The sequence below is a fragment of the Natator depressus genome, chromosome 8, assembly GCF_965152275.1.
Source record: "Natator depressus isolate rNatDep1 chromosome 8, rNatDep2.hap1, whole genome shotgun sequence".
Lineage (NCBI taxonomy): Eukaryota > Metazoa > Chordata > Testudines > Cheloniidae > Natator > Natator depressus.
The window spans coordinates 87,392,364-87,418,703 of record NC_134241.1 but is presented as its reverse complement, the minus strand read 5'-3'; the positions used below and the strand labels follow the sequence as shown (position 1 = coordinate 87,418,703).

At 38.2% G+C, this 26,340-nt stretch overlaps 1 protein-coding gene across 4 annotated transcripts in view; it reads left to right on the top strand.

The window, feature by feature from the left end:
* MIER1 (MIER1 transcriptional regulator) overlaps window positions 1–25,939 on the top strand; it is a 52,342-nt gene extending 26,403 nt beyond the window's left edge. For 2 of the 4 annotated variants that reach the window (XM_074961570.1, XM_074961571.1), the window contains 9 exons: window positions 4,168–4,300; window positions 6,992–7,056; window positions 9,101–9,173; window positions 15,179–15,330; window positions 16,346–16,427; window positions 18,734–18,828; window positions 21,254–21,381; window positions 22,215–22,354; window positions 24,948–25,938. In XM_074961570.1, the coding sequence (XP_074817671.1) occupies window positions 4,168–4,300; window positions 6,992–7,056; window positions 9,101–9,173; window positions 15,179–15,330; window positions 16,346–16,427; window positions 18,734–18,828; window positions 21,254–21,381; window positions 22,215–22,354; window positions 24,948–25,273 (1,194 nt within the window). In that variant the 3' untranslated portion in view covers window positions 25,274–25,938. Of the gene's footprint in view, window positions 1–4,167; window positions 4,301–6,991; window positions 7,057–9,100; window positions 9,174–15,178; window positions 15,331–16,345; window positions 16,428–18,733; window positions 18,829–21,253; window positions 21,382–22,214; window positions 22,355–24,947 lie in introns of all 4 variants that reach the window. The other 2 variants (XM_074961574.1, XM_074961573.1) reach the window with 2 other exon arrangements.
* The last annotated feature ends 401 nt before the right edge of the window (window positions 25,940–26,340 follow it).

Sequence of the window (26,340 nt, the reverse complement as noted above, 5' to 3'; positions counted from 1 at the left end):
ATTCTCCTATGAAAAGCACTTTTACTTGAACTTTGCTCACTTGTTCAGGAGTGAGCGCTAAACATCTACTCCATCCCATAAACCCTTGCTGTATTTCATCTTTATAGCATCCAGAATTGATGCTGAGATCAATTATAAATTGCATAGTGCAGCTTTATATACAACAGGATCATAGTCTGCTTTAAAACATAGTGTCTGACTCGTCTGAAAACAATCTATTTTATATATTTGAGCATATCACTATCGATTTGATGATTTTATTGTTCAGGTGTGGTACTGAAACAAAAAGTCATCCCATGATGGTGGCAGATGGCCTGAATTTCTGAAGTTAACCATTTTAAATCACTCTTGACTGACATATTAAAGACTGACAGTGATTGTTTCTCTATAATTAATAGTTGAAAATAAATATGATCAAATATTTTGTGAGACTATATCATTATAATCATGGCCTCTTTAAAATGCAGTCCTATGAACTCTTAAGATAAACGAGCATCTTTTATTTTAGAAGGCATTTTTCTGCTTGCAGTTCTCCAGACCCTGCCTTTAACTATAGTTGTAATTATTCTGTTTCTGATTTCTTCTATACTGTCATGACATAATTATAACTTGGTCATTGTTGGTGGCCTTTTGAAGCATATAATCTTACAGTATTACAGTTGTAATGTAAAATCCTTTGTATGGTTAATACCAACAGGATCGAGGGAGGTTAGGAAGCTTAGTATGGATTAAAAAAGGAAATATTGTCCATAATATAAATAATGTACTGTTTATTATAGCACTCACAACTGAGGATCTATCTTACCCATTTTATAGATATGGAAACTAAAGCATAGACAGGTTAAGTGACTTGCACAAAGTTGCATGATAGGTGTAAGGGTAATGAGATATAAATATATGGCCAGGATCACCTGTGCCTTTGAGGTTATTTAGCCTTGTTGCTGTTTTGAGAAAGAAACCAGTTTGGTATGATTCATGGATTCTATTAAGATAATGTGAAAGCAAATATAATTTTAAATCAACATATTACTGGCTAAATTAATATAATTTTCCTAAACAAACAGGATGGAACAATATGATGATTAAATCTAAGGCTACACAGTCTTACAGAGGTTGAATTGATTGATCAAGATATTAATATCATGAAATGGGATCAACAGTTGACCAAATGATCAGATCAACAGTCAGTCATATCAGGAGATCAATGAAATACATGATGAATCTTTGGTCTACTTTTGATTGCTTTGGTCTAATTTCCGCTCTTGGGTTTAGTATGTGGATGAGGTGTTGGTATCCTGTGATACACAACAGGTCAAACTAGTCGATCTGGTGGTCCCTTCTAGCCATAAACTCTGACCTTACACGTACTAACCCCATACAGTCAAGGAGGTGCAGTTTTTCTCAGCTTTTGAACTCTAATTACACTCCTTCAGAGCACTGTTAATTGAATGATGTACTCTATTTGCTCCCCTTCTGGCTAACTTATGTACTTTAATACAATGGTGATCAGCAACTCACGATTCCCCTAGTGGGTAGAGTAATTTAATGCTGATACCTTTAAGAATGAAGGGTTACACTCTGATCTGTCACCTGCTTAGAATTTGAGTTGGTATCTGATTGTGTTCTTTTTAATATAAATTTACATAGTGCTACTACTTAAACATCTACATGCTCTCATACATTCACACGTTAGAAAGGTTAGCCCTCTTACCACAGCAAGAAGTTAGTTATGACACAAACTGTCAGTTCTCTAAATAAAAGGTTGCCTGTACTTTTGTCCAGACCTAAGGACATAAGCTAAGCATACAGCTGTTTTTGAGGTCCTGTAATGTAAATCCAATTTAAGATAAAGCAAATTAAAGTTTATACATGCTAGGCCACACTACAGTAGGTCCTCTTGCCTTACTTGGGTGTTTGGCTGAAAAGAATAGAGCTAAAGAATAGAGCTCTTTGACATGAACTCTTACATGTTCGGTCTCTGTTCAAAGTATGAATGAAATCCTAGCAGCAGTTTTAATTAAAAGATTAAAATATGTTGTAAAATTCTAACTATACTTCTAAAAATAGGGCTATAGCTAAAATGTCCAAAACCTGGCATTTGCTTACTTCTTAAGGAGCATTAGTGCCTTAAGTCAACCTCAGTTTTTTGTTAAAACCTATCAAAGTTCTGACCATTTGAAAAGTGCATACTGAATAGAGCCCCAACTCCGCAAGCTCATGTGTGTGGCTGGACCTTCTGTACCCTTGTCAATATTCCATTGACACTTGCATGCCTTTTATCAATGAGGCTCTTGCCCACATGTATCCGTTTACAGGTTTGGAGCCTTTGGATGGAATGCACTGAGTACATGAGCAGCTCTTTAAAGCATGAAAGTTTGTTCTTGTGATTTAAAAGCTCCCCTGTAAAAATTGCCAAATCCGTGCAAGTTGAATAACTCTGAGAGAAGAAATTTTTAAGGTTCGGATATTGTACTTAAGGAAACAAACAAAGCCGTAGAAAACCGATTGAGGGTGGGGTGGGCTCTATTTAATGCAACATAGAGGGTGGAAATTTAAAAGGAATGACCAGTACATTAAAAAATGAAAAGTTCCCATTGAACCATTGAGTTGGCTGTGTTGCATTTGGACTATTTTTGATTTCCCGTTTACTTATTAAACTTGCAGTTTATATTCTGCTTTGTCGTTAAAAGCATACAGGATGTGCATAATGTGTCTGAGATGTTTCAACAAATAAGTTTGAGCAAGTTGCATTAGTTATCTTCACCAAATGCATAAATCAATCCACTAACTCATTTTTTTCAACCCTTCTCATGTAACTTTCTTTAATTCTAATATCTCCCACTATGGTGGTTTCATTTCTGTCAAGCATCTGTTCTTTTAATATTTGATCTTTTTACCATTTTTACTTAACTCAGTGATGTTAGAATTGGAGTATGCTGATATGTTCTTCTTGTGGGGTGACATCTGATTATTGAAGGTTTTTATGATAACCTCACACCTTGAAGAGTAACTTTTTTTGGCTACGTCTAGACTACAAGCTAGGGGTGTGATTCCCAGCTCACATACACATACTTAGTGCACGTATAAATAGTAGCATTTCTGCAGTAGCATGGGCAACAGCACATCTTAGCTGTGCCAAGTACATGCCTGCCTGGGGTTCAAGCAGGTTTATACTTGGCACGGCTGAGCCATGCTGCCGCTGTCTGTGCTGCTGTGGCTACGCTACTATTTTTTACTCATGCCCGCTCTCTGTATGTGTATGCGAGCTGGGAATCTCACCCCTAGCTTGCAATGTAGATGTAGCCTTCCACGTGACTAGAAATGGTTATCCAGTGTTTCCTAATCCTGATATTAAAAAAAAATCCAAAATTCTGGGGGAATGGTTTTAAAGATAGAGATATACTTTAAGAGCAAGAGAGCTGTAAAGAACTTTATGCCTTTATAATTTCCGATCTTTTTTAGCTTATTGTGCATAACTTACTCCATCAAACAAAAAAAACTCACTACTTAAAAGTGAAGGGAATTTGTACCATTCAGTGTTTGTCTGTAGATTCACTGACACATTTTGAGTGCCCAGTATGAGAATTTTGTGAAAAGCTAGTGGTTCACATGAATAAGCTTGTGAAATTGACCTATCCCTTGGTTCTAAGATCCACAAGCTGCATATCCTTACAAACAGCTTAACAAAAAATTAGGTGTGTACACCCGGAATTGCTCCTAGCGAAACATAGAATTACTCAGTAATGGAAATCCAACATATCCCCATCCTATACCAAAGCGTGATTAGGTATAGGATCACACAAGTGTGACAATACTTATTGTTGCTCATGGTATTAAACTTTAACCCTAAATTTCCATGTTGGAAAAACTAGATACAGTGCTTAATTCTGGTTAGCTCATCTAAGACTTAATGTTAAACCTGACCTGCTTAAAATATGTTCTCAAAATCTATATCAATACTGTGTAATGCATCTAATCAATCTCTGTGGCTGTCCACAGCCAGTACCTGTCATTCGTAACACTACAACCTGTAGTTTATTATGTGTACAACATCCTCTTTTGTTTGAAATTTCTGGAAATATAAATAAAATGTTATCAAAAAAGAGAGATGATTATCTCTAATGCAGAAGGTTTAAACGGTCTCCTGTTTGCTTTATTATATTTAAGGAGGAGACCATAAAGGATTCATCAGGTCAGGAGGATGAGACACAGTCCTCCAATGATGACCCAGCACCATCTGTTGCTTCTCAAGATCCACAGGAGATAATTCACCCACGTCGATGTAAATATTTTGATACAAGTATGTGCTGTTCAGTACTATGCACCATCATCTAAATTGTCATAACTTTATTAAGATCTAGAATTAATGAAATATTGAGTTACTAAAAAATATCTAAGTCTTACTACTTGTGAGTGTTTGTCAGATCTCTTTTCTTCTCCCACTGCTGTTCTTTATTATCAAGTCACTTCAACATAGCTGCTACTCTGAAACCTGAAATTAAACATAGTTCTTTTTGTTGTCCACGGTCTTTAACGTATGATAAAGCCTGTCTTTTTTTTTACAAGTCATGGACTTTGTATTAGTTTTATTAAAGGAAAAGTGTAGGATTAAATCTGGTGCACACTTAAAAGGAAAAGCAAAACCTAAGGCCAGTGGAAATGCTTTCAATAACTTCTTAACATTTCAGTGGAAACGTAGTCCCCAGTCCTGCAAACAGGTCCATGTGGGCATGCCTCTACATTTCTGCAAAGCTCCCTTGCCATCCACTTGGAGCCCCAGTGACTACAGTGGTCTTCCCATGTGGACCAACTTGAAGGATCAGTGCAAATATTCCCTGCAGTGTTTGTAACCTTGCATTGTGGTATTGCTCAGCTGTAGCATTTCCCCAGCTGTGGTCTGTGGAGCACTGCTGATGGTCCAAGAAGAGTTGGCTGGCTGCAGGGTGCTGGCTCACCTCCATATTTTCAGTTGCTAATTCACCCTAAAGACAATAAAAATGTTGTTTTCTTTATATAAATATTCCAAGTAAGCAGTTGCTGTAGTTGCTACATGGAAACTAAATTATAAATGGGAGAGGTGCAGGTCCACAAGATAATATCCCTTAAGTTGTGGTCTGCTCCATGAAAAACTTTTTGAGAACCTTTGTGCTAGTGAGTGAGAACTAGAAAATGAAATTGACAAGAAACAAAAGTAAAACTTTTTTTATTGTCTAATCTCAGTAATGGAAAAATGAATAAAAATAAACTAAAATAGATTTAAAATATTTCAGGTTTTAATAAACAGAGGTGGGGATAGCAACACAGAGAAGGAAATTTTCTTTTAAAATATTTATCTTGATGTCATTTTCAATGCTACCATTTCCCTGCTCCATACTTCCCCTCTTTGATCATGTCTCTATTTCTTAGATGTGCTTAAAATTCACTCTTGCAGCCACTTGGAACTGCTGATCTAGTGTTATGTAACCCTCACTGCTGTTGCAGTAACACTTAGCTGGGTCTCAAACCTGCATTCTCCTAATGAGTAGCATCTGATATTACCAGCCAAGTCATTTGGACAACCAAATATTTCACTGTGTGGGGTAGCCATTTATACCAGAGGAAGGTAAAATGTATCATTCCTGGTATTTGGAGTCTTAGACCTATATGTTTACAACAAACATTATCACCTTATAGTTAAAGGTTGCTTATAGCTCCCTATACCCAGTGGTTTAAAATAAAGGAAATTACATTTAAAATTCTTCACATCTACATCGCTAGTTAAGTCATTGGAAATGTCACTTTTCAAGTTTATTGTTTGGATTGTGGTAGCACCTAGGAGTCTGTCATGAATCAGGACTTGTGCTAGGCACACAATAAACACGGCAGAAAAAGACAGCCCTTGCTCCAAAGAGCTTACAGTTGAAGTAAAATTCTCCTTTTCATGTTTATCTAACACAGATGTCCTAGGTTAGCTTTTGGTTCCTCTGCCAATGTTTAACAGAATGCTGATTTGCATTTAATAAAAGGGTCTGTCTTTCTACTACCTGATCCTCACCTGCTGACATTAATGTGGCTACTTTCAATACCATGCAAATGATAGTCCCTATTACAGACGGTTATCCGACATTCCTTAGAGACACACATCCTGACTTAAGGACTCCTAAATGTTAAATTCACTATAGCAAATGCAAGTACCAAATGTCACAGGTATTAAGCAATCTGCTTTCTCAGTGCACTACTCGTGGATAGCTGAGCTGAGTGCGCTGTGAAGTCCAGTATTTTTAAATGTCATTGTGCCTGAGCATGTAACAGCTGGATTGGGAGTGACCCACATATTGTGTTCTAGTGTACAAACAGTTCAACAGAGGCTGGCAGTGGTGCCAGTGTTGCTCTAAGAATGAGGAAAGACGGTGATGGATGCAGGATCTGAAATGAAATGAGGGTGACTAGCCCAACAGCCTGCCAGTTCTGTTGAAAGTAAGGAGAACCTGTGTTTCAGTGTAATCATTGAAGACACTGGCATGCTTGCAGAAAACAACTGTACCTGACCAATTGGAATGTTGTTAGCCTATACAAGTAGAGTTGGATGAAGGGGAATAAAGTCTTATGGTGAGGCCCAAAAATGGATAGACTGTTTACTTATTTGCATCTTAAAAACTTACAACCTTCTTCCTGTTTGCTGTCTTTCCAATTAACAGGATATTTAACCACTCTGGGTAAGCACATTAGCTGATTTTTTTTTTTTTCCTTCTAAGGCACAATGGGATGCCTTTCAACTGGAAGACAGACCAAGTTGTGGTGGTCTCCCGTTTTGCTCCTCAGTGAGATCCCAGCCATATGTTCATTTACAGAAAGGTGGTTGTGACGTCACAACTAAAGATCCAAATAGCCAGCCAGCAATGGCTTTGAGCAATCTGTCTCCAAGACATACTTTACTGGAATATAATGTTGGCCTGAACAGGGTTTATGGTAGTACTTCCCATGTAAATAATGTCTGAAAAATTTCTTGTAGATAGTGAAATAGAAGAAGAATCTGAGGAAGATGAAGATTATATTCCTTCAGAAGACTGGAAAAAGGTAGGTTTCAGAGTAACAGCCGTGTTAGTCTGTATTCGCAAAAAGAAAAGGAGTACTTGTGGCACCTTAGAGACTAACCAATTTATTTGAGCATGAGCTTTCGTGAGCTACAGCTCACTGCTCACTTCATCGATCCGATGAAGTGAGCAGTAGCTCACGAAAGCTCATGCTCAAATAAATTGGTTAGTCTCTAAGGTGCCACAAGTACTCCTTTTCTTTTTGGAAAAAGGTAAACATTTAAGGACTTGCTATTAAGGATATATCTTTATTAAGTGTGTTATTAAATGCAGTGTACTGTTGGCTATTCCAGGCATAAGTGGGTATTGTATTCTATCAGTAGAAGGAGACAAGAAATAAGAGTTCAGTGGAATTAGTTCCTATAAACAGGCTCCTTTTTGCTAATTTTCAGTTTATCCAGAAGGTGGAAAAGATTGTCTGACTTCACTAAAACCACCAGGTTGTCATCTTTAGCTTGTTTTCAAAAAATCATTTCATAATTTGCGGGTAAAATACAAATACTGCCAAGTTAAGAGTTTTTTTAATTTTGCTTTCTCTTCACTGTCTGTTTTCTGAAGTTCATGGTGATTTCCACTCCCTTCAGGTACAAGGACTGCTTTGCACAGGAGTAGCCTCCGTTTTTGAGATTTCCCCCATTCTGACTTCCTTGCCTCTGCTTGGGGGTTTCCCTCAAAAACCTCTGTCAGTTACAGGACAAGCTGCATCTCTGTCCCCTCTCAGGTCTCTGAATGCACCCCTTCAGGCCTTTTGCCTTTACTTTTCCAGGGGTGAAATCACACGATTAGCCAACTCCTAGGCCAGGCCCTGGGCTATAGTACCTTGTGTATCAACTGTGCTTAGCCCAGTAGGTCTGATTGGGTTTGACACCTGCAGTTCTTTTGCGGAGTTTGGTCCCTTTTTACCAGTGATCAGTCTTCTCAAACCAAAGTGTTGTTTAATCTTAGCAGTAGGAATAAAGCATAATATGAGAGGAAGGATTTTAAAACAGTCTACATGCTTGTTTCTTATTTAAAGATCTACCATCTGGTGATGGTGACCCAGGGAGGCCTACCTCTTCAGATGTCCTGTGGGGGGTGGAGAGGGGTGTCAGTAACAAACAGCTTCTTGGCAACAACTTCCCTGATCTCTGGACACAGTAGTCTTTTTGATCTGCTGGCCCCCAACTTTGTCCCTGTAACTTTGGCTGTAATCTGGAGGTAGGATATTCACAGTTATAGCTCAGGCCTTGTGTTTTAACCATGCTGAAGTGTTTACTGAGAAATAATATATCTTGAGCTATTGTTTCACTTCCTGCTCGTATTTTTTAGCAGCCTGCTATTAAACTAAACCGACATATTCTTACTGTGAAATCCCGATAACCATGTCACATACAGTATTCATACATTATCGCAGAGCAGCTCCATATCCATCAGTCTCCATCTGACCGATCAGGAGAATGTAACTTCATTTAGTGAAATAAATTCTGTGATTTAAGTGAGAAATCACACTGAAGTAATTGCCATCTTTGTTCTAATTCTCATTACACCTGGGGTGCTTTAATATAACTCAAGCATTATATGAAGTACATGTAATTGTTTTTAATATCAATAAGTAGATGTAAAACAATGTGTATTTACTTTTCTTTTTCCTCTGCCAATTATGGCACGTAAAGTAAAAACCATAATACATTTCTGCACGATGTGAAGGGTTTTTAATTCCCAAAATAGAGGAAAAGGGTTGAAGTTTAAGTTTTAACTCATGACTTTGAGCTTTATCTGCTTCCTCTCCTGCTCTTTCCAACAATTAAAAATGAACAGCTTTAATGTTAATGTATGTTTCTTTTAATACCCTCCCAAAGCCTCATAGACAAAAAGTACATTTCCATATTGGTTTTGTTTTTTTTTTTAATTCCGATTAGTTTTTGTCCCATGTTTTGTAGGTTATTGGTGGCAGGATTTTTAGTGCTTAAAAGGATATTGTCACTCTGTCATTCTATAGAAAACAAATAAGATTGTCAAGTGCATTATCTACATTTTTTTTTTAACAGGAAATCATGGTGGGTTCTATGTTTCAAGCTGAAATTCCAGCTGGCATATGCAAATACAAGGAGAATGAGAAAGGTGAGCTTTGACGCTATCAACATTTCTGAAATGATTTGTTCGAGTTTCTGTACTAAAAGCTTGAGGGCAGATTTCAGGGAAGACATCTTAGGAAAAATTAAGAACTATTAATTGATGTGATTTGCACAATAAGACAATTTATTCAGTCATGCAGATGTGCCTGTATTTGAAACTGTTTACACTGTATTAGGGTTGGGCATTTGACTGGTCCAAAATAATTGGGCGTTTGACCAGTCAAAAATTGTCAGATGTGGTCAAATAATTCAAAGTGCTAATTTATTAGAACAGTAACAATTGTTCGTGGTCTTCAATAGGCTGAGCCTTAGATACCTGTGCCTAATTACAAACCAGTTACTTAAATGAGTTATTATAACTCAGAAAAATGCTAAACCCAATTAAATGAAGATCTAAAAAGTGAAAGAATGGTACCATGATGCAACCAACAAGATGGTAGGTCACTGCCTACATCAGGGCTTTCTTGGTGGAGTATTTGGCAGTATTAGACCATATAGCCTCATAACAGGCCATCAATTGACTGGCTTGCCAAGCCTTCACATTTCACTGGGGGAGTTCTGAGGAGTTGGATAGAAAGGAAGGAAAGAATTTACTTCTGCGGTTCAAAGTTTGCTTGTTGAGCCCTCTTTTATTCTGCTAACAAATACAGTATGCTGACTATTACTAGTCCTTTTTAAGTATTGTTTGGCATACTTTGTTGGAAACAATTGTATATAATATTTGAGAAATTGTATACGTTGGTGTAATTTAGTTATAGTATATATGTTAGAGGCGACAGCATTAAGATGGCACATGTAACTTTGACTTTGGCATTTCCTGACTTGAATGCTTAATTATTCAACCTTAAAATTCTCTTAATCTACTTTTATGGCTTTTTTTTAAAAAAGCCTGAGAAATATCCTAATCTAGGACGCTTTGTCTATACCACCAAATCCTCTGTCCTAGGCAGACCTTGTAAGATGAATGTTCTGTGAAACTTAGGAGCTTTGTATCTCTCCTTGTTGTAAAGCAACTGCTTTTGTAACCCCCATGCTCACCAGAACAGAGCCCTTACTCCAACAGAATGAGTTCTGCAGAGCAGGTATCTGCCCCTGCTATAGACCTACTGAGAAGCACAAGAAGCAAGCTTCCATCCTGTGTTCCTTAATAGGTCCATAGCTAAGGTGATTCCTGCCCAACTTGAGCACCCTGGTGATGTGGTAGTCAGAAGAGTTTGAGGAGAGGGAACTTGAGTCTCCCAGGATATGGAACAGTCATAGAAATTGAAACCAGATCAAACTTAGATGTGCATACAAATGCAGCTCGTTTTTCTTTAACTTCATGAGCTTAGCAAGAAAAGTCCATGGAAAAAGATTTGTGTACCCTTATGTGATTTATATTCAGAGACTTTTTGAGATGGCGGATCTTTCTTTGCTTGAATTTAAAAAAATCAAAAATCAGGCAGAGATCAAGTCCAAAACATTCCAGCTCGATAAGTTGAAAGTTCCAAATGAATGAATCTGGGTTTAAAATGGAAGCCACAATGCATCCCTAGCTATAATGGTGTGGTGGTTGCTTTTGCTATTAAAAAAAGTCACTGGGAGGAATAAATCTATTTTAAATATGAATGCACTAAATGATAAAGTATGTGCCACTAGCTGTGGAGAAACTACTTTTGGTGCTCCTTTCTTTATCTGATAGGTATCTTAACATAGAGTTTGAACTCTGTATTTCTCTGAAATTTAACAAGGTATGCTTGTAATTTGCTGCTGATTCATCCATTCTTATTAGTTTACTGTACTGTAAATGACTTGTGGCCTCCTACAATAAAAATATACAGCTGGTTTTTGCACAGCAGAAGCCTACAAAAACCAGCTTTTCATGGCCTTGCATCCAGTCACTGGTTTGAGAACAGAAAATATGCGTCATGGACACAGACTTGGGGAGGGGGGTGAAGTTTCACTAAATTGTTATTACACTAGTGCTGGTATAATTTTTGTTCTGTACTTTTTCCTTCCCCACCCACTGTATTTTTGGATGAAACCTTTATCCACAGGCCTCAAATTGGACTAGTGTTGACGTTTACAATGGAAAGATAAATTAGGCTGACAATGTGCAGCCATACCCTTTGGCTCTCAATTGATGAGATCTTGTTCTTAAAGTATAACTTATAATGTACTGCTAATATAAACATTTGTATTTTTGGGTAGAATTACATTATTGTGAACATCTAGGAAATTTAGCACTTGGCTGAACATAGTAGCTTAATGACTTACTCTGTTTCCATGAAGATTTTCATAACAAATGCAGTTTTGGTATAATTTATTCTTTGAACTCTGCCTTTATGGATTTCCAGTCTGAGTGATGCATATACCTTGGTACATAAGCACTGCAGCTTACATTTTGGCAATTTTTTATACCTTTAGTTCCCCTTTTTGTTTGGAAATACAGGCCAAGTCTGCTACCTTTAAGACAGGTCCCTTCTGTGACTGCACAATGTCTGTGGAGGATGAACACACTAGTCACCTATTTTCTCTCAGGAAGATGGATATTTATAAATTATCTTTTTGTAGGGCCTTTATTAACTGTACCCACTGAAACTGAGTCTACAAGTTCCACCTCCTTGAAGTGATTAAGCAGGCCTCATCTCCTCTCTTTCCCCCTCCCCCCACACGTCACATTCTCTGTGGATATCCCAATCCAATTTTATTGACTCCTGTGTTGTTAATTGAAAGTTTATACCTAGTTACTCTGCATCTGTCTCTCATAAGGCAAGCACTTGTGCACTGAGCTGAGCAGAGCCCAGGAAAAATAAGTACTGAAGACATGAGGTTGGTGCATTTACCTGACACTATGATCAGTGTAGCTCCAGTCGTATTTTGGTGTCTGATGTTTCTCTCATGTTTCACCCTTGGGTGCCTGGACAATGGAAGAGCAGCGTATGTCAGTGTCAGATCCCTTGGCACCAGGAAAATTGATTCAGTGAAAGATCTGACCCAGGTCTCTGAGGGAACTTGAGTAGATTAAAAAATTTTATTAAAGCTAATGTTAAAAAATTATATAGTATACAGGTTAAGAAAAATGTCTCTACATCTGGGTATAGTGCTTAGATTATCCACAAATACGACGTTTGTTTTTAAAGTCATAAGATACATATAGTGCATAATCAGCAATAATCCAAATTTAGGTGAATAAATTAAAGAATACAGTTTAGATATACAGAGAGTTGGTTGTGGAAAGCAAATATAGCAATGAGTGAAGATTGTCCCTCAGTAATTGAGAATTTAGGGTAGGTTGTCCATTTAGAAAATACAATCCATCAGGAAAGTATTTCCGTTACTTTCCCGACTACGCTTCTCATCTACACACTGAACTTCTTTACTCCTCTTGAAGACTAGTCATCATTGGTCCGCTGCCAAGGACAAAGGTGCAAAAGCTCCTAAACTCTTGAGGAAGAAAATGCTACTCTTCAGATGTGCATAGAAAATTACTGAGCTGGCTAAGATAATATGGCTGCTTGATTTGAGATCGGTAACTTCTTTGTTACACTGGACGCCCTTTTTGCCTTTTCTGTCAGTTAGTCTATCATTGCTGAGGACCTTCAAGTTGTGAAGGATATGCTTAGAGCTGTTTGTTTCTGACATGACAGAAAAGTGTATTTTAACTATGATGGAGATTGTTTTTTTGTTTTTTTTTCCTTGCTAAAATCTTCAGATTGTCACCTTGAAGGGCAAACAGAGGTGGAAGATGATCTCCAGAGCTGTTTGATTTGGAAATGGAGGAGTCACTCCAGGAACTGAAAGATTTCCATATTTTACCCCAAGCCACATCGACTACCAAGAGAGGCTAAATGGCATTGCGTTCCTGTTAAGAGGACACGTTGTTAATATGTGGGCAGAACTAAGTTGTTCTGCAGAACATGTAGGCTATTTTTAGAATACAGGGATAATTCTAGGGCCTGGTGTACACTAGGAAATTAGGTTGGTATAACTACATCGCACAGGGGTGTAAAAAATCCACACCCCTGAATGACACAGTTAAACTGATCTACCCCCACCAGTGTAGACAGTGCTGAGTTGACCAGAGCATTCTTGAGTTGACTTAAATACCACCACTCTTGGGACGTGGATTACCTATGCTGATGGGAGAAGCCCTCCTGTCAGTGTTGGTAGCATCTTCATTGAAACACTACACTGTTTAAATGTAGACAAGCCCTATGAAACAGTCGGTTCTCCTCAGAGATGTCAAGTGGATTAGATCATCTACACCCCATTTATTACAAAGTTCTGTCTGTACCAGTGGTTCTCAGCCCACTGGCCACTTGCAGCCCAGTCAGCACACAGGTGCAACCCATATGACATCCTAAGGGCCATACAGATAGTGTGTAGATATATATATTGTGTGGATGCGGCCCACGTAACACACAGAGAGCTGCATATGTGACCCACCGTGGTAAATAGGTTGAGAACTACTGGTCTGTGCCCTTATACAGCCCTACTTTCTTGAGTTCTTTCCATGTTAACATATGGGTGTACAAGCTGGGAATCTACCAAACGTATAGACAGACACTTAAATGCCTTTGAAAGCAAATGTCTTAGAAAAATAGTAGGTATTAAATGGAACAAATCTGTAACAAATGCCCACATTTGTTTGAGTTCTACAACCCCTTATTGCTTAAGTTACCCAGAAGAGAAGATGGAAATAAAAATTTGAGATTTGTTAAGAATTGAGCAAGAGCATCTTCCATGGCAAGCATGCCATTTGGCAGTTAGAGGAACATGGAAGAAGGGCTGACTAAAACAATCCCTTGAGATGCTACTCACAGGGAAAACTTACGGGATTTAACATAGAGGGGGTTCAGATTTTGGTATTACCCACTGATGTGATAGTCATTCTTTGTGTGTCTAGTAACTTCTAATACACTCATAATGGTGTCTGTTACAAAATTAAGAAATGTACTAAATCCATAACAAATTTTGTTCACCACGATTCCTTGATTTAACCGCTGTTACTTTTTTCTTAATCATACCTATCCATGATGCGTAAAGGCAGTTGTTTTTCAGCCTCTATTATTGAGCAAAGATCTGAGACTTCATTGAGGCCAGTGTCTCAGCTATCTTCTCAAAATATTTCTTTTTCTCAGTATCTTCGTCTTGCTTGAGTTAAGCTTGAGCTAGTCCGTTTTCACTCACGTGTCTCTGTTCCTGTCATCTGGGCAATAGTGTGTTGGCTGTCTGCTGAGCTGGCAAGGTTTCTGACATCAGGTGCTGCTTTCAAGAGGCATTTTGACTTAGAGTGGTAGGCGTTGTCTAGTAAATTGCCCTCTCTGAAGGAGGCAAAGCAAAGGTGTTCTCAGTCAGTAGTGGGCCTGGATGCTCTTTGCTGGCTTTCATGAACCATGGTGGCTAAGACTTCACATGTAGTAGTCCACACATCCCTCAGTGCTTTCAAGACCTCAGTGTGTGTGATTGAACCAAATGTTCCAAGGAAACTGGAGTGATCAGTTTTCTAATCTCATCTCTAGTAGGTAGATCTTTTCAGCAAAGTAAGATGAGAATTACTCACAAGGTCTTGTTTTGGAGGTTAGGTGAACGCAGTCTGGAGGGATAGCTGACACACTGTTTGAAACAGTTCTGCCATCTTCTAATTTTTTTAGTTTCAAGGGCAGAAGATGAGGAGGGATCGTTTTTTCCACAGATGTTGTGTATGCGTGGGAATCTGATTAGATGCACGATGCATTTTGCAGCACTGCACTGTAGTCCGTGTGTGTGTGTGTACATGATCTAACATAGTTAACAGTGAGCCATAGAAACCATTTGGAAGAGCATTGATAGTACCATACATTTCAAATGAATATAATGCTCAGTCCTCTGGCCAATCAGATTGTCCCATTAATCATGTTCGTAATTTTGAATGTCCTTGTGTTCTAAACTTGCAATTGTTTGAGGTTGAGTAGAAGTTGGAGTCTTACAGAATATGCTTCACTTATGTTTCTGTTCTTCTTAATTTAGTGTATGAAAATGATGACCAGCTGCTGTGGAATCCTGATTATTTAACAGAAGATAAAGTGATTGAATTCCTCAATGAAGCCTCCAGGCGAACAGGAGATGAGAAAGGACTAGAGGCAATTCCTGAAGGATCACATATTAAAGACAATGAACAGGTGCATATTGGAATTTGTAGTGACCATAGTGTGTGTTATTTTATTGTAACTATCATGTTTGCTGCTCCCATACCTCAAAATCTGATTTGAGATTGCTTCTTTTTTCTCTTATCCCCATCAGAGGAACTGAATTGCTTCCACCCGCTGTTCCCAACAAAAGCAAAAGTTTAAGATCCCAAATCAATAACACAGTGCATATTCAGTTTTAAAATTAAGTGCATTAAGAAACATTTTTTATCTGCAAAGACCTACGTTCTGGTCTCTGTCTTCCTGTTGTAGATTTTATAGCACTTTACTAACTAAAACCAAGTTCTGCTCCTGCCCTGAACAAAAGAACATGGACTTGACAAATGTGTGCATTGATGAGCCCTTTGATGTGCGCACGTGTCCAATTCTCATGTGAGAACAATGTAAATCTTGTTAATATGCATCTTTGGTGGGGAGAAGGGGCTGGACCTGTGAAGAAATGTGCATAAATTCCTTAAAGCACTAGATCACCAGTCCTGCAGATTTCCTAAGCTTTAGGATGTATGGTAAAACAAAATTGGCAACCCAAGTTGGTTACTCTTTGTGTAACTAACCATATGTGCACATTTATTGGGATATCAGAATTTCATTTCTGAGTCTCTCCACAGAATAGGCATAGGCGATACCTGTTGTCACACTTCTGTATCTTAGGGATCAGTTGTAAAAATTTGTCCTATAAATTAAGGTAGAGCAAGGACGCTATTTACAGTACATAAAGCTGCAATATAATATTTTAGAACAAGAAATGAAGGGAAAAGTGTGTATTATACATACTCTATCTAGGAGGTGTATAACCTAAAAGTTATCTCCATTAGTCTTCTGTATACTTATATTGCTGTTTTAAAAATAGTTTGTTCTACTGGATTTTTAGAGAAATTAGATTTTTCAGAATAAGTAAGTAATTGATCATTGAACCATTGTAGCAATACGCAAATTCAGTAGTATATGGAGTCATGCATATTAAATCTGTAGTTTTTCACCTTTCCAGGCATTGTATGAATTGGTTAAGTGCAATTTTGATACAGAAGAATCATTGAGAAGATTAAGATTTAATGTAAAAGCAGCCAGAGGTAAGAATACATAAAATTTTAAATGTACTTGTGTTTTTTTACCCCATGCCTCCTTTAATTTGGCAAAATCATTAAAATTTGGGCATTGATTGCTGCTGTCAGATAACTCCGATTACCACAGAATTTCACATCAGCGTTGTGTGGCATTATTATCGCTCTTCCTCAAATCCAGGAATTAATGAACTCTGACCCCATGTTCAGAGTTCACTTCTAATGCAGCCATATAGGGATGAGCTTGACACTGTGGTTCTAAAAGTTGAGGGCCAAGATGAGATTTTGGAGGACGAAGTGATGGGCATAGTATGAATATATAAGTACCTAGGCAATAACACACAAGAAGAGGGTTTATGAATAAAAACTTGACATTTTTATTCGTTACTTTGTAACATTTTAAAATTTAGAACTTTAATGCACCCAACTAAAGTAGGAATTGTAGAGGGCTTATTCTTTATATTCATGCCTCCGGACTTTCCTATAATTCACTAAAGTTAGTGTGTGAAATACACAAGAATTCAAAATTCTAAGTAAAAAGAGATTAGGGCTCTAAATCTTGTTGACAGAAAAAGATTCTAAACTTTAATAAACTAACTTAAATCTTTAGAAGGTGCTTTGGGTGCATTGTGCACTTTCTGTCCTTGTACAGATCTCTCCTTTGTATCCTTCTGTCTGTTTCCTCTTCATTCGTTTAACTTTTTACCCTCTCTCTTAGTATTAGTTCTTCCTGTTCTTTTCTTTATGCACTCATCTGTTAGCACTCCCTGCCTGCTCAGCTTTTGAATATTCTTTTTTTGAAGGTGATGACAGAGAAAATTAGAATCCTAGATCTGTCTACACAAGAAAATCACTGTAAAACATAGATTCTCTTCTTTCTTCCCTGCACCACCCCTCCTGTTGATCTGTGACTCTCTGTGTAGATGAGACCAACTGTTCAAAACCTGGGGTGAAATCCTGGCTGAAAGTCATGGAAACTTTGCCACCAGGATTTCTCACCCTGTGATGTGGAAAGCATGATGGCTATTTACTGAGATAGGCCTAGCCGTAAGTCTAATATTTCTTGGCAGTTGCTCATTTCAGTTAAAGGTATTGTCAAGTTGATCTGTTTTGGCCTTCTCTGCCACCCAAATTAGGGTCCTTTTATATTAGTAAAATGACCTTTTGCTCTTCGTGGTTGTGACAGTGTGTCTCCCTGTACCTGTCCTTGAATGGTGTTGACAACAGTTCAGCTGGTAGTCCAGAAGGTATACTGCTGTCTTCCTTACCATTATGGAAGGCATGATAAAGGTGTGGTATGTCTCTTCACAGAGCCGTCCCTAGGGGACGGCGAATCGGGGTGACTGCTCCGGGCCCTGTGCTTTGGGGGGGCCCCACGGGCCAGTGCGATTGGGGGTGGGGAGTGAACCATTGGCTGAGGGAGGCTACCCCCAGCCCTGCCCCTTCCACCTGAGGGAGAGCGCGCACCCTGGAGCGCTTGGAGGGAGAGTGCACAGCACTGCCTTCCCAGCCCCGGGAAGGCGGGCGGTGTGGCCCCACCAGTGGCGCTGCTGAAGTGGGGCCCTGGCGGTGGGAGGGTGTGGAGTGTGAGCAGGTCCACATCTGGGTGTTTGCCTTCCCTACCTGTCCCCAGTGCAGTTGGTCCTGGAAGTGACATCACTTCCGCCCCGGGCCCCGCACTCCCCTAGGGATGGCCCTGTCTCTTCATATGAGGCCCTGTCTGTGCTAGAAATATTTTTCAAAATGTTCTCAATGATTTCTAATACCAGTTCATCATATTAGTAGCTGTAATGTAGGCAGCCCATTGGCTGCACAGCCATTTTAACCTGCATCATGTTGATTAGGCCTGATCTGAGTAAATTTAGATGACAGTGCTTAAAATGGGAGCAGCAGCCAGCTGGCTGTCAACACTAGGGCTTCCAATGTTGCTCACAGCACTGGAGCTGAACCAGTATTTGTGTTGAAATTTTTCATTTTTAAGTTTTGAAAAATTTCCTTAGTATCAGTGGTCCTGACTGTGTTTAAATGGTTTTTGTCCCATCAGTTCCAGTAGTTAAATGATATTCAGCATCAGCTGAGGATCCATTGCTGACAACTGTTAGCAAATGGTAACTTTTCCACTTTCAGACTGGAACAGATGCTTTCTGATTTTCACACTTATAATTAGAATTTCTGGAGGCTGTTCTCCTTTAATCATCTTATGATCAAGAAACTTAAATACAGAATTTTTTTTGTATCAGAATCCTGAGTTTCCATTTGTTATCATTATACTGTCACTTTAAAGTATGTTCTCTGTATTGTGTTTCTAATTTCAGAAGAGTTAGCTGTTTGGACAGAGGAAGAATGTAGGAATTTTGAACAAGGACTGAAGGCCTATGGAAAGGATTTTCATTTGATTCAAGCAAACAAGGTAAGGATGATTGATTTTAAAAATGGTAGTTATTTTCCTACTTTTTTTTGTAGCTGAAAAGATATTAAATATCTTTTGGCTTCCTTCCAAAACAGTTTTGTTTTGTTTTTTTCACCCCTAGTCACTGAACTTACATATCCTTCTTTCACTTGATCTATCACAGGAGGGTGTTCTGATTAGCTTCAAGAGTTAGCTGGCATTGTATGGGATGTGGGAAAACAATTCTGAAATGCCGAGTTTTCATTGTGCAAGGCCTTAAATGGGTCTGTTTACAAAAAGTTTATCGTCAATATCACTTAATGCTTAACTGGTCAGAATGTATTATAATCTTGTTAAATAGACTTAAAGATTCTGTAGAGGGTGGTAGGCATCTTCGGAAATGCTACAACCAAGGTTGTTACAGGAATGTTAATAGGAATTTTCATATTGTAATAATTGAGTTTCTCCACTGATTGAATACCTGGACATTTTGCAGTTGAGTTCAAGATTTGACTGTATGCTTTGTACAGAGCCCTAAGCAAGTATAAGTTAGAGGGTAATGAAAGCTTTTTCCCAGAATCCACTGGGAAATAAAATATAGGTGGAGTCTCCCACTAGTATGCAACAAAAATTCATATTGGCAATCTGCCGGAATACTGGCGCAATGGTGTTTTTGCTTTTTGTCCAGAGGTGTCTCAGTCAGAGCATATGTAAAACCCATAAAAGGGGAACTTCAGAATCTGCTTTCTACAGTTTTCCATTATATGTTTTTGCCCACCCCACCTGCAGTCTCTAGGGCAGATCCTCAGCTGGTGTAAAATGTGAAGTCAAATGAGCATTTGACGTATTACATCATCTGCTCCAGGTTCCGAAAAGTTGTTCCCACTGCCATACCTACGGGCATCAAACCTGCTTCACAAATCATTCCCTTTAATAGAGTCAAGGCTTGAGGCATCCTCTGTGTTAGCATGCTCCTGATGCTTCCCCTGGTCACTTGTGAGTGCTCTTCCTGCAGCACCCACCTCCTGTCACCACTGGACTTGTTCCAGCTCAGTGCTGCAATAAAGTACTCTGCTATTTGAAATAGATGCCAAGGCCAGAAGGGACCATTTTGATCATCTGATCTGACTTCTGGTATATCACAGACGGTAGAACTTCCCAAAAATAATTCCTAGAGGTATATCTTTTAGAAAAACATTCAATCTTGATATAAAAATTGTTAATGATGAGGAATCCACCACAACCATTTGTAAACTGTTCCAATGGTTAATTACCCTCACTGTCAAAAATTTACACCTTATTTCTGGTCTGAATTTGTTTAGCTTCAGCATCCAGCCATTGGATCATGTTATACCTTTCTCTGGTAGATTGAAGAGCCCGTTATTAAATATTCGTTCCCCACGTAGATACTTAGCCTCTATTTGCATGATAGTTGTATGACCGGTAGTATGCCATGATTTTGCTCATGGTGTGTCCATTTCCACCTGAACCCTTGCCGCTTGTGTTTTCTTGAGCTAAACTAGTCATTGAAATGTGTGGATATGGACATGCACAGAAATTTTCTCCCATTATGAATTAATGTTTGAATACAAAGGCATATGCTTGGGAAGCCCGCCTTCCCTGTTTAACTTGCTCCTTTTTAATTGATCAATATCAGGATTTGGCATTTAGCTTTAGTAAAGTAACTTCCAGAATATTTCTGAATTATGGAAAAGTAACTTCCAGAATATTTCTGAATTATGCTAAAAAAGGTATATCACATGTATATAAGAATTGCCATACGGGGCTAGATGGACCTCTGGTTTGATTCGGTATCCTGTCTGACAGTGGCCAGCACTAGATGCTGCCAAGGAAAGTGTAAAATCCCTCCTATAGGCAGATGTGGGATAATCTGCTTTCCACACCCCTATCCTGGTAGCTCTCATCCTAATGTCTAATAGGTAGAGATGGGCTTAAGCCCTGAAACATGAGGTTTAAATATCCCTTCTAAAACTTTTGTCATGAACTATAACAATGCTGGGTATTTTTGATATCATATAAATGTCTAATTCCATTGTGAATCATGTTAATTTCTTGGCCTCAACAAGTTCTTGTGTCAGTAAATTACACGGTTTTTAATTATACACTGTGTGAAAAGGTTTTCATTTGGTTTTGAATTTCTCACCTTTTAATTTCATTGAACCTCTCCTTGTTCTTGTGTTCGGAGACCAGGAGAACAAACGTTCTCCATCAACCTTCTCTGTACCGTTTATTACTTTATATACCTTTATCATGTCACCCTGTTACTCATCATATTAAGATGAAAAATCTTAAGGGAATCATTCGTAGTACGCTTTGAGTCTCTGCTCTGGGCAAGCAGAATCTCTCAAAGTATAATGTGTCTCATGGTCTCTAGCAGAAAATACATTTGGATTCATCAATATTTTGTGTGGCACCTTTTTCACAGGTACGAACCAGATCAGTTGGCGAGTGTGTAGCATTTTATTACATGTGGAAAAAATCGGAGCGGTATGACTTCTTTGCACAGCAGACCCGATTTGGGAAAAAGAAGTACAATCTTCATCCTGGTGTAACGTAAGCGGTGCTATTTTTTCTTACATGTCAGATTTCTAGTCTTTTCTTAATATTGCTCTCTTCTAAAATAGAGTAAGAACTTGATTACCCCATAATTTCAGTTTCCAGTAGGACAGTGGCCAAGGGAGAAGAGATGCAATCAGTTCCATGCAGTGTAATTGCTAAAATAGAACACCTGTTAGTATTAAGGCTAACTATTTACATTGAACAATTAATTTAATTTAGCCTGTTTTCTGATTGTGCATTGTCTGAACAGATCACAATTTCTATAGCTACATTCATTGGTGGATGTTTTATGCAAATACATCACAATCACAAATTTTAATTTGGCTTTCTGCAAGTATTCTGCAGTAGTTTTTTCAAATTTGTTGTTTTGGCAAACATTCATGCCAATAAACTTGTTCACCTGAATATTCAGAGAAAAAATAGTATGCACACACAGGCAAAGCCTGTTTGTTCACATATTAAATGTTTACAGGTAACTATTTTCAGCATTTGACTAGATGGTTGCACTTTTTGTTGCTTCTGTATGTTGAGCGCATTTTGCACACTGCCAGGAGCTCCTTGCATTCCTCGGTATTCCCTCCCCTGTATGCCAGCCTCCCATCAGGGACTCCCTGTACACAAGGTTATACATGGCCCCTTATTTCCCATGGACAAATAACAGGAGGATAAAAATTAGTATAAAGTGATTATAATGTTACCTGACTGTATAAAGTACCATCTAAATACTTGAAGTAGATATAAAAAAGCTGTGTGTGTACACACTATTTTACACACACAACCAACTTCTAAAAAGCCAAGCTGATGCTGAATGTGGTGTTTGTTTTTAGGGATTACATGGACCGTCTTTTAGATGAAAGCGAAAGTGCTGCTTCCAGTCGAGCTCCGTCCCCACCCCCTACAACCTCCAACAGCAGCACCAGCCAGTCTGAGAGGGAGGACAGCACAACTAGCAACAGTAATCAAAATGGTACGTGTAAACTGATGTTTTTTCACCCCCATCTTCCTCACTTCTAAAAGAAGTTGCCACATCATAGCAATCTTGGAAATGGGCTGAAAAGTTGTAAAAGGAATTTTTTTAATGAGCATAGCGAGAACCCTTGAAATATCTTCTTTCCAAGGGTTTCTGGCAAGGTATCAGCGGTAAATTACAAAATTAAAAGACCATTATTTGCACATAAATTTCAATACAAAATGTTTGGCAAGTTTAACCTTCTTCCTCTTCAGTGTTTTAGCCTTTTCAGATTCAGTCCTACCTGCATTTGTGCAGGTGCTTAACTAAGTAGTTCCATTGACTTTAAAGTCAATGGATGTTACAAGTTAATGCTTCTCCAGTGCTTGCTTCAGGTGACGCATCAGAAGCAGAGTTAACTAATCTGCTGTACTTACCAGGATTTGGGTGTTGGAGAGCTGGCAGCAGCAAGAGGAAGAGGGTTATAGACAGATGTCCAAAGGGAAGACAGCTGAGGGTGGAGGAGGATATGGAACAGTCCTCTCCAAATGTTTGGAAGTGACGGCACCAGCAGGAGGAAGGAGGATGTGTGTGCAGGAGGCCAAATCATATTGACCATTGAATCTGGAGGGAAGCCTTAAGTTGACCAACATGCTGCACAGGAGGTTGGATGGGGAGGTAGAGACACGCACAGTTGCTGTTTATATTGGTAGCATTCCAGAGGTTAGCTGTACTTGTGAGCTAGCACTGAAAGGATTTAAATTCTCCTGATGCATATGCTATTATTTGATTCCTAAACATGACGACATCTCCTGTTACAAAGTTGAATCAGTCAAATTCTTGTCATCAAACTGTAAAGCCTGAAGTCCTGTAAGATTAAAATTTGCAGAACTCCTATTCACAGTGAGCTTTATGCATAATGAATATAATGGCTGAGCTCAGTGGATGAACTTTTAACGAGTGACAGTTAAACAGAGAAGATGTGTTTTAGACATTTATATACAGAATACTGTAGAACTGTTCAATTTCACATTTGTCAGGTTTCACACAATTATTGAGGTAAATGTTTTTCTGTATGACTACAGAGTTTATGAACTCTGCTGGCGCCCTAGATCCTGTCATATATCGAGATATGAGTATTTTACTTTTGATAATTTTGTTGGAAAAAGCTTCTCGCTTTTCCCAGACAAATCTCATTTGCATAAGGAAAGAACCTTTTTTTAAGGCAGAATAAAAGTAGAAACTAAGCAGCTCTGGTTCTTGTAGGTTTGATTTTTAAGTCACCTGCGAATTGAAGTAAGCAGCATTTCTTCAGAGGAAGAAGAGTTTAATGTGCAGCTCTAAATCTTTAAAATATGTGAGAATGGCACCTTGTTATTCCACAGATCCTCTCCCCCCATGTGGCAGTCATATCTGCTGAGGTTACAAACAGAAATCAGCTTGTGCTCTTGTTAACCCTGCTGAGCCAGTACAACTGTCTGAGGGAGCTGGCTTCTGTTCATCATGGTGCACCAACAGAAATAGTTACTAACTTCCAAATCCGGGGCCAGTCAAACTCAGTGAAGATAGAGGTTTTAATTGATGTTACTGAAGATATAATTTGGAGAAAATGTTGTACCCAGCATCTGAGGGCATAGTTTGGCCTGCAGAACCTCTGTTACTAGGGTGCTGTGCAAGAAGAGAAGAATCCGGTTCGATTCCTAGAGTTCAAGCTGAACTTTCAAGGCTGGCAATTAGGGGGGAAAAATTGTTTGTAAACTGCGTCTGTTTGATTTGGAACTCCATGGGACACAATAAACATGAAACCCCATGCTCTCATTGTTAGGCACTCTTCAGTGTAGAAGAGCATTTTACTTAGATCATTTTTAATCAAGGAGTATCAATGACAAATGTTTAAAATTTTCTAATACCTTAAAAAGAATGCATTAAGCAACTTTGAAAGTTAAAGAACACAAGCTATCAATCATCTCTTGCTAAGTAATGTTGAGGTGTAGAGAGGAAAATTACAGTAGGATTGTGGAAAAGAAACAGCTCCTTTATTGCACGTGAGATGGACCTGAAAGTCTGTGAAACCTCCAGGCTGGGTTAGGAGTATATTTTTCTCAATTGCCAGTCACTGTAGCTTAGGCACAGAAACTTGATGCTATCTTCATGGTAGATCAGTTTCCATTTATTGCTTTCATCTTATACTATTTAGAAAAAGTAACAATTTGGGTTTTTGAGGAAGGAGTTTCCTTGTGCTTTAGAATGGGTGCTGTAGCCTTGAGGAAAACTATTCAGTTAACTCTTCTCAGGTTGATATAGGCATGAACCTTATAACAGGACTGAGAAATCTGTGGTACCTTAGGCATATGTATCCGAACTAGATTGACTGTAAAAGCTGTAGTTTGATTATCCAGCAAGACTGTGGTACTGCTGTATTCTATAGGATGTTGTTGTGTCTAGATCTGAGCTACAGCTTTCCATAGCTTCAGGGATGGATCTCTTGGAATGGCAGTAAATTTGAGATGTCACGTGATGAAGATTGGCTTTTTGGTTTTATGGACCTAAGGGTCTACTGTATTGATAGAAATTGCTTAAATATCTAGTTCATATTTCTTCTGTAATGCAGGTGTATCCACTAATGGTCCAGGTGAGATATCGAGTAAAGATGAAGTAAAAATTGAAGGATTGCATGTGAATGGACCTACAGGTGGTAAGAAAACACCTCACACAGATCTGGACACAAATGGATATGAAACTGAAAACCTTTCCATTGACCCTAAACTTGCTCATTCAGCTGCAAGAAATGAAAATGATTTTGAAGAAAAAAATGAAAGACCTGCAAAGAGGAGAAGAATCAACAGCAATGGAAAAGAAAGTCCAGGTTCCTCAGAGTATTTTCAAGAAGCAATATCACATGTGAAATTTGAAGAACTAGAGACTTTGGATGATTGAATATGAGAACTGATTTTATTCCTTGGAGTAAATTCTGGGGTGCCTAAAATTTTCAGGGTTGATGGGTTACCTTACAAAATCAAACTCCTTGAAGCAATCTGAGATTTTTCTTTCACCTTTGAGTTGGCTCTGAAGTTCTGCTGTTTTTTTTCAGACCTGAAATGCAGAACTGGAATATTTTGTTTCACAGAACTATGGGCTATTACTGTCCTGGCAGTATTTAGGTATTTTAAGGTGTTTGAGAAATGAATCCATAAACTTGTTTGATATGGTAAACACATTTCCTGCTTAATTTATAAAGGAAATTTCTCTTATACACATTCTTCAAATTGTTTGTAGATATAGTTCTACTGTACAAATTACATTTTTTTTAAAGAGGAGAGCTGATTCAAATCTCAAAATGTCACTAGTAGTTAGTATGAAATTATAATTCCAAGACACAGTGGAGGAGCAGGTGTAAAGATTTTCAGTCTAGATGAAGAGAAGTGGTATACAATTAAGGAACTCCTATGAATCCTGAAAGTTATGAGCACGATTATTTTTATATATAGAAGCTTTTAAAAAATAAACCAAGTCAGGTTTGTATATGTAAAATTGTTGACATCAATGATGTCTTCCATATTCTTATCTGGGCTAAAGAAATACGTTCTGTATTTTTCCAGATTTCTTTGTAGCCTTTGAAAGATTTTTACAGTACTTATGTCTTGATTGAGCTGTCCTTTCTTAAAACAAAAGCTTGTATAATTTTCTTAACTTGTACAATTGGTAAACTTTTATGAGAAAATAGATATTCTGAGTCTAATGTCAGCTTCATTTTTATTTTGCTAAAGTCATTTTCATAAAAAACAAAAAACATATTAAAAACAAATTTTTAAGTGTTTATGTAGTTATTACCAAGTCATATTTTCTTCTCAGAAAACTGTAAACATTAAAATTGTTAAAGGTTAAAATAGGATGGTTAAAGCAGTCACATAATTATGAGAATCTGACTTCTCAAATTTCTGTCTAAGGACAAATAGTGATTTTGAGAATTTTGGAGTTAAGCATGATGCTTTTATTGCGCAAAC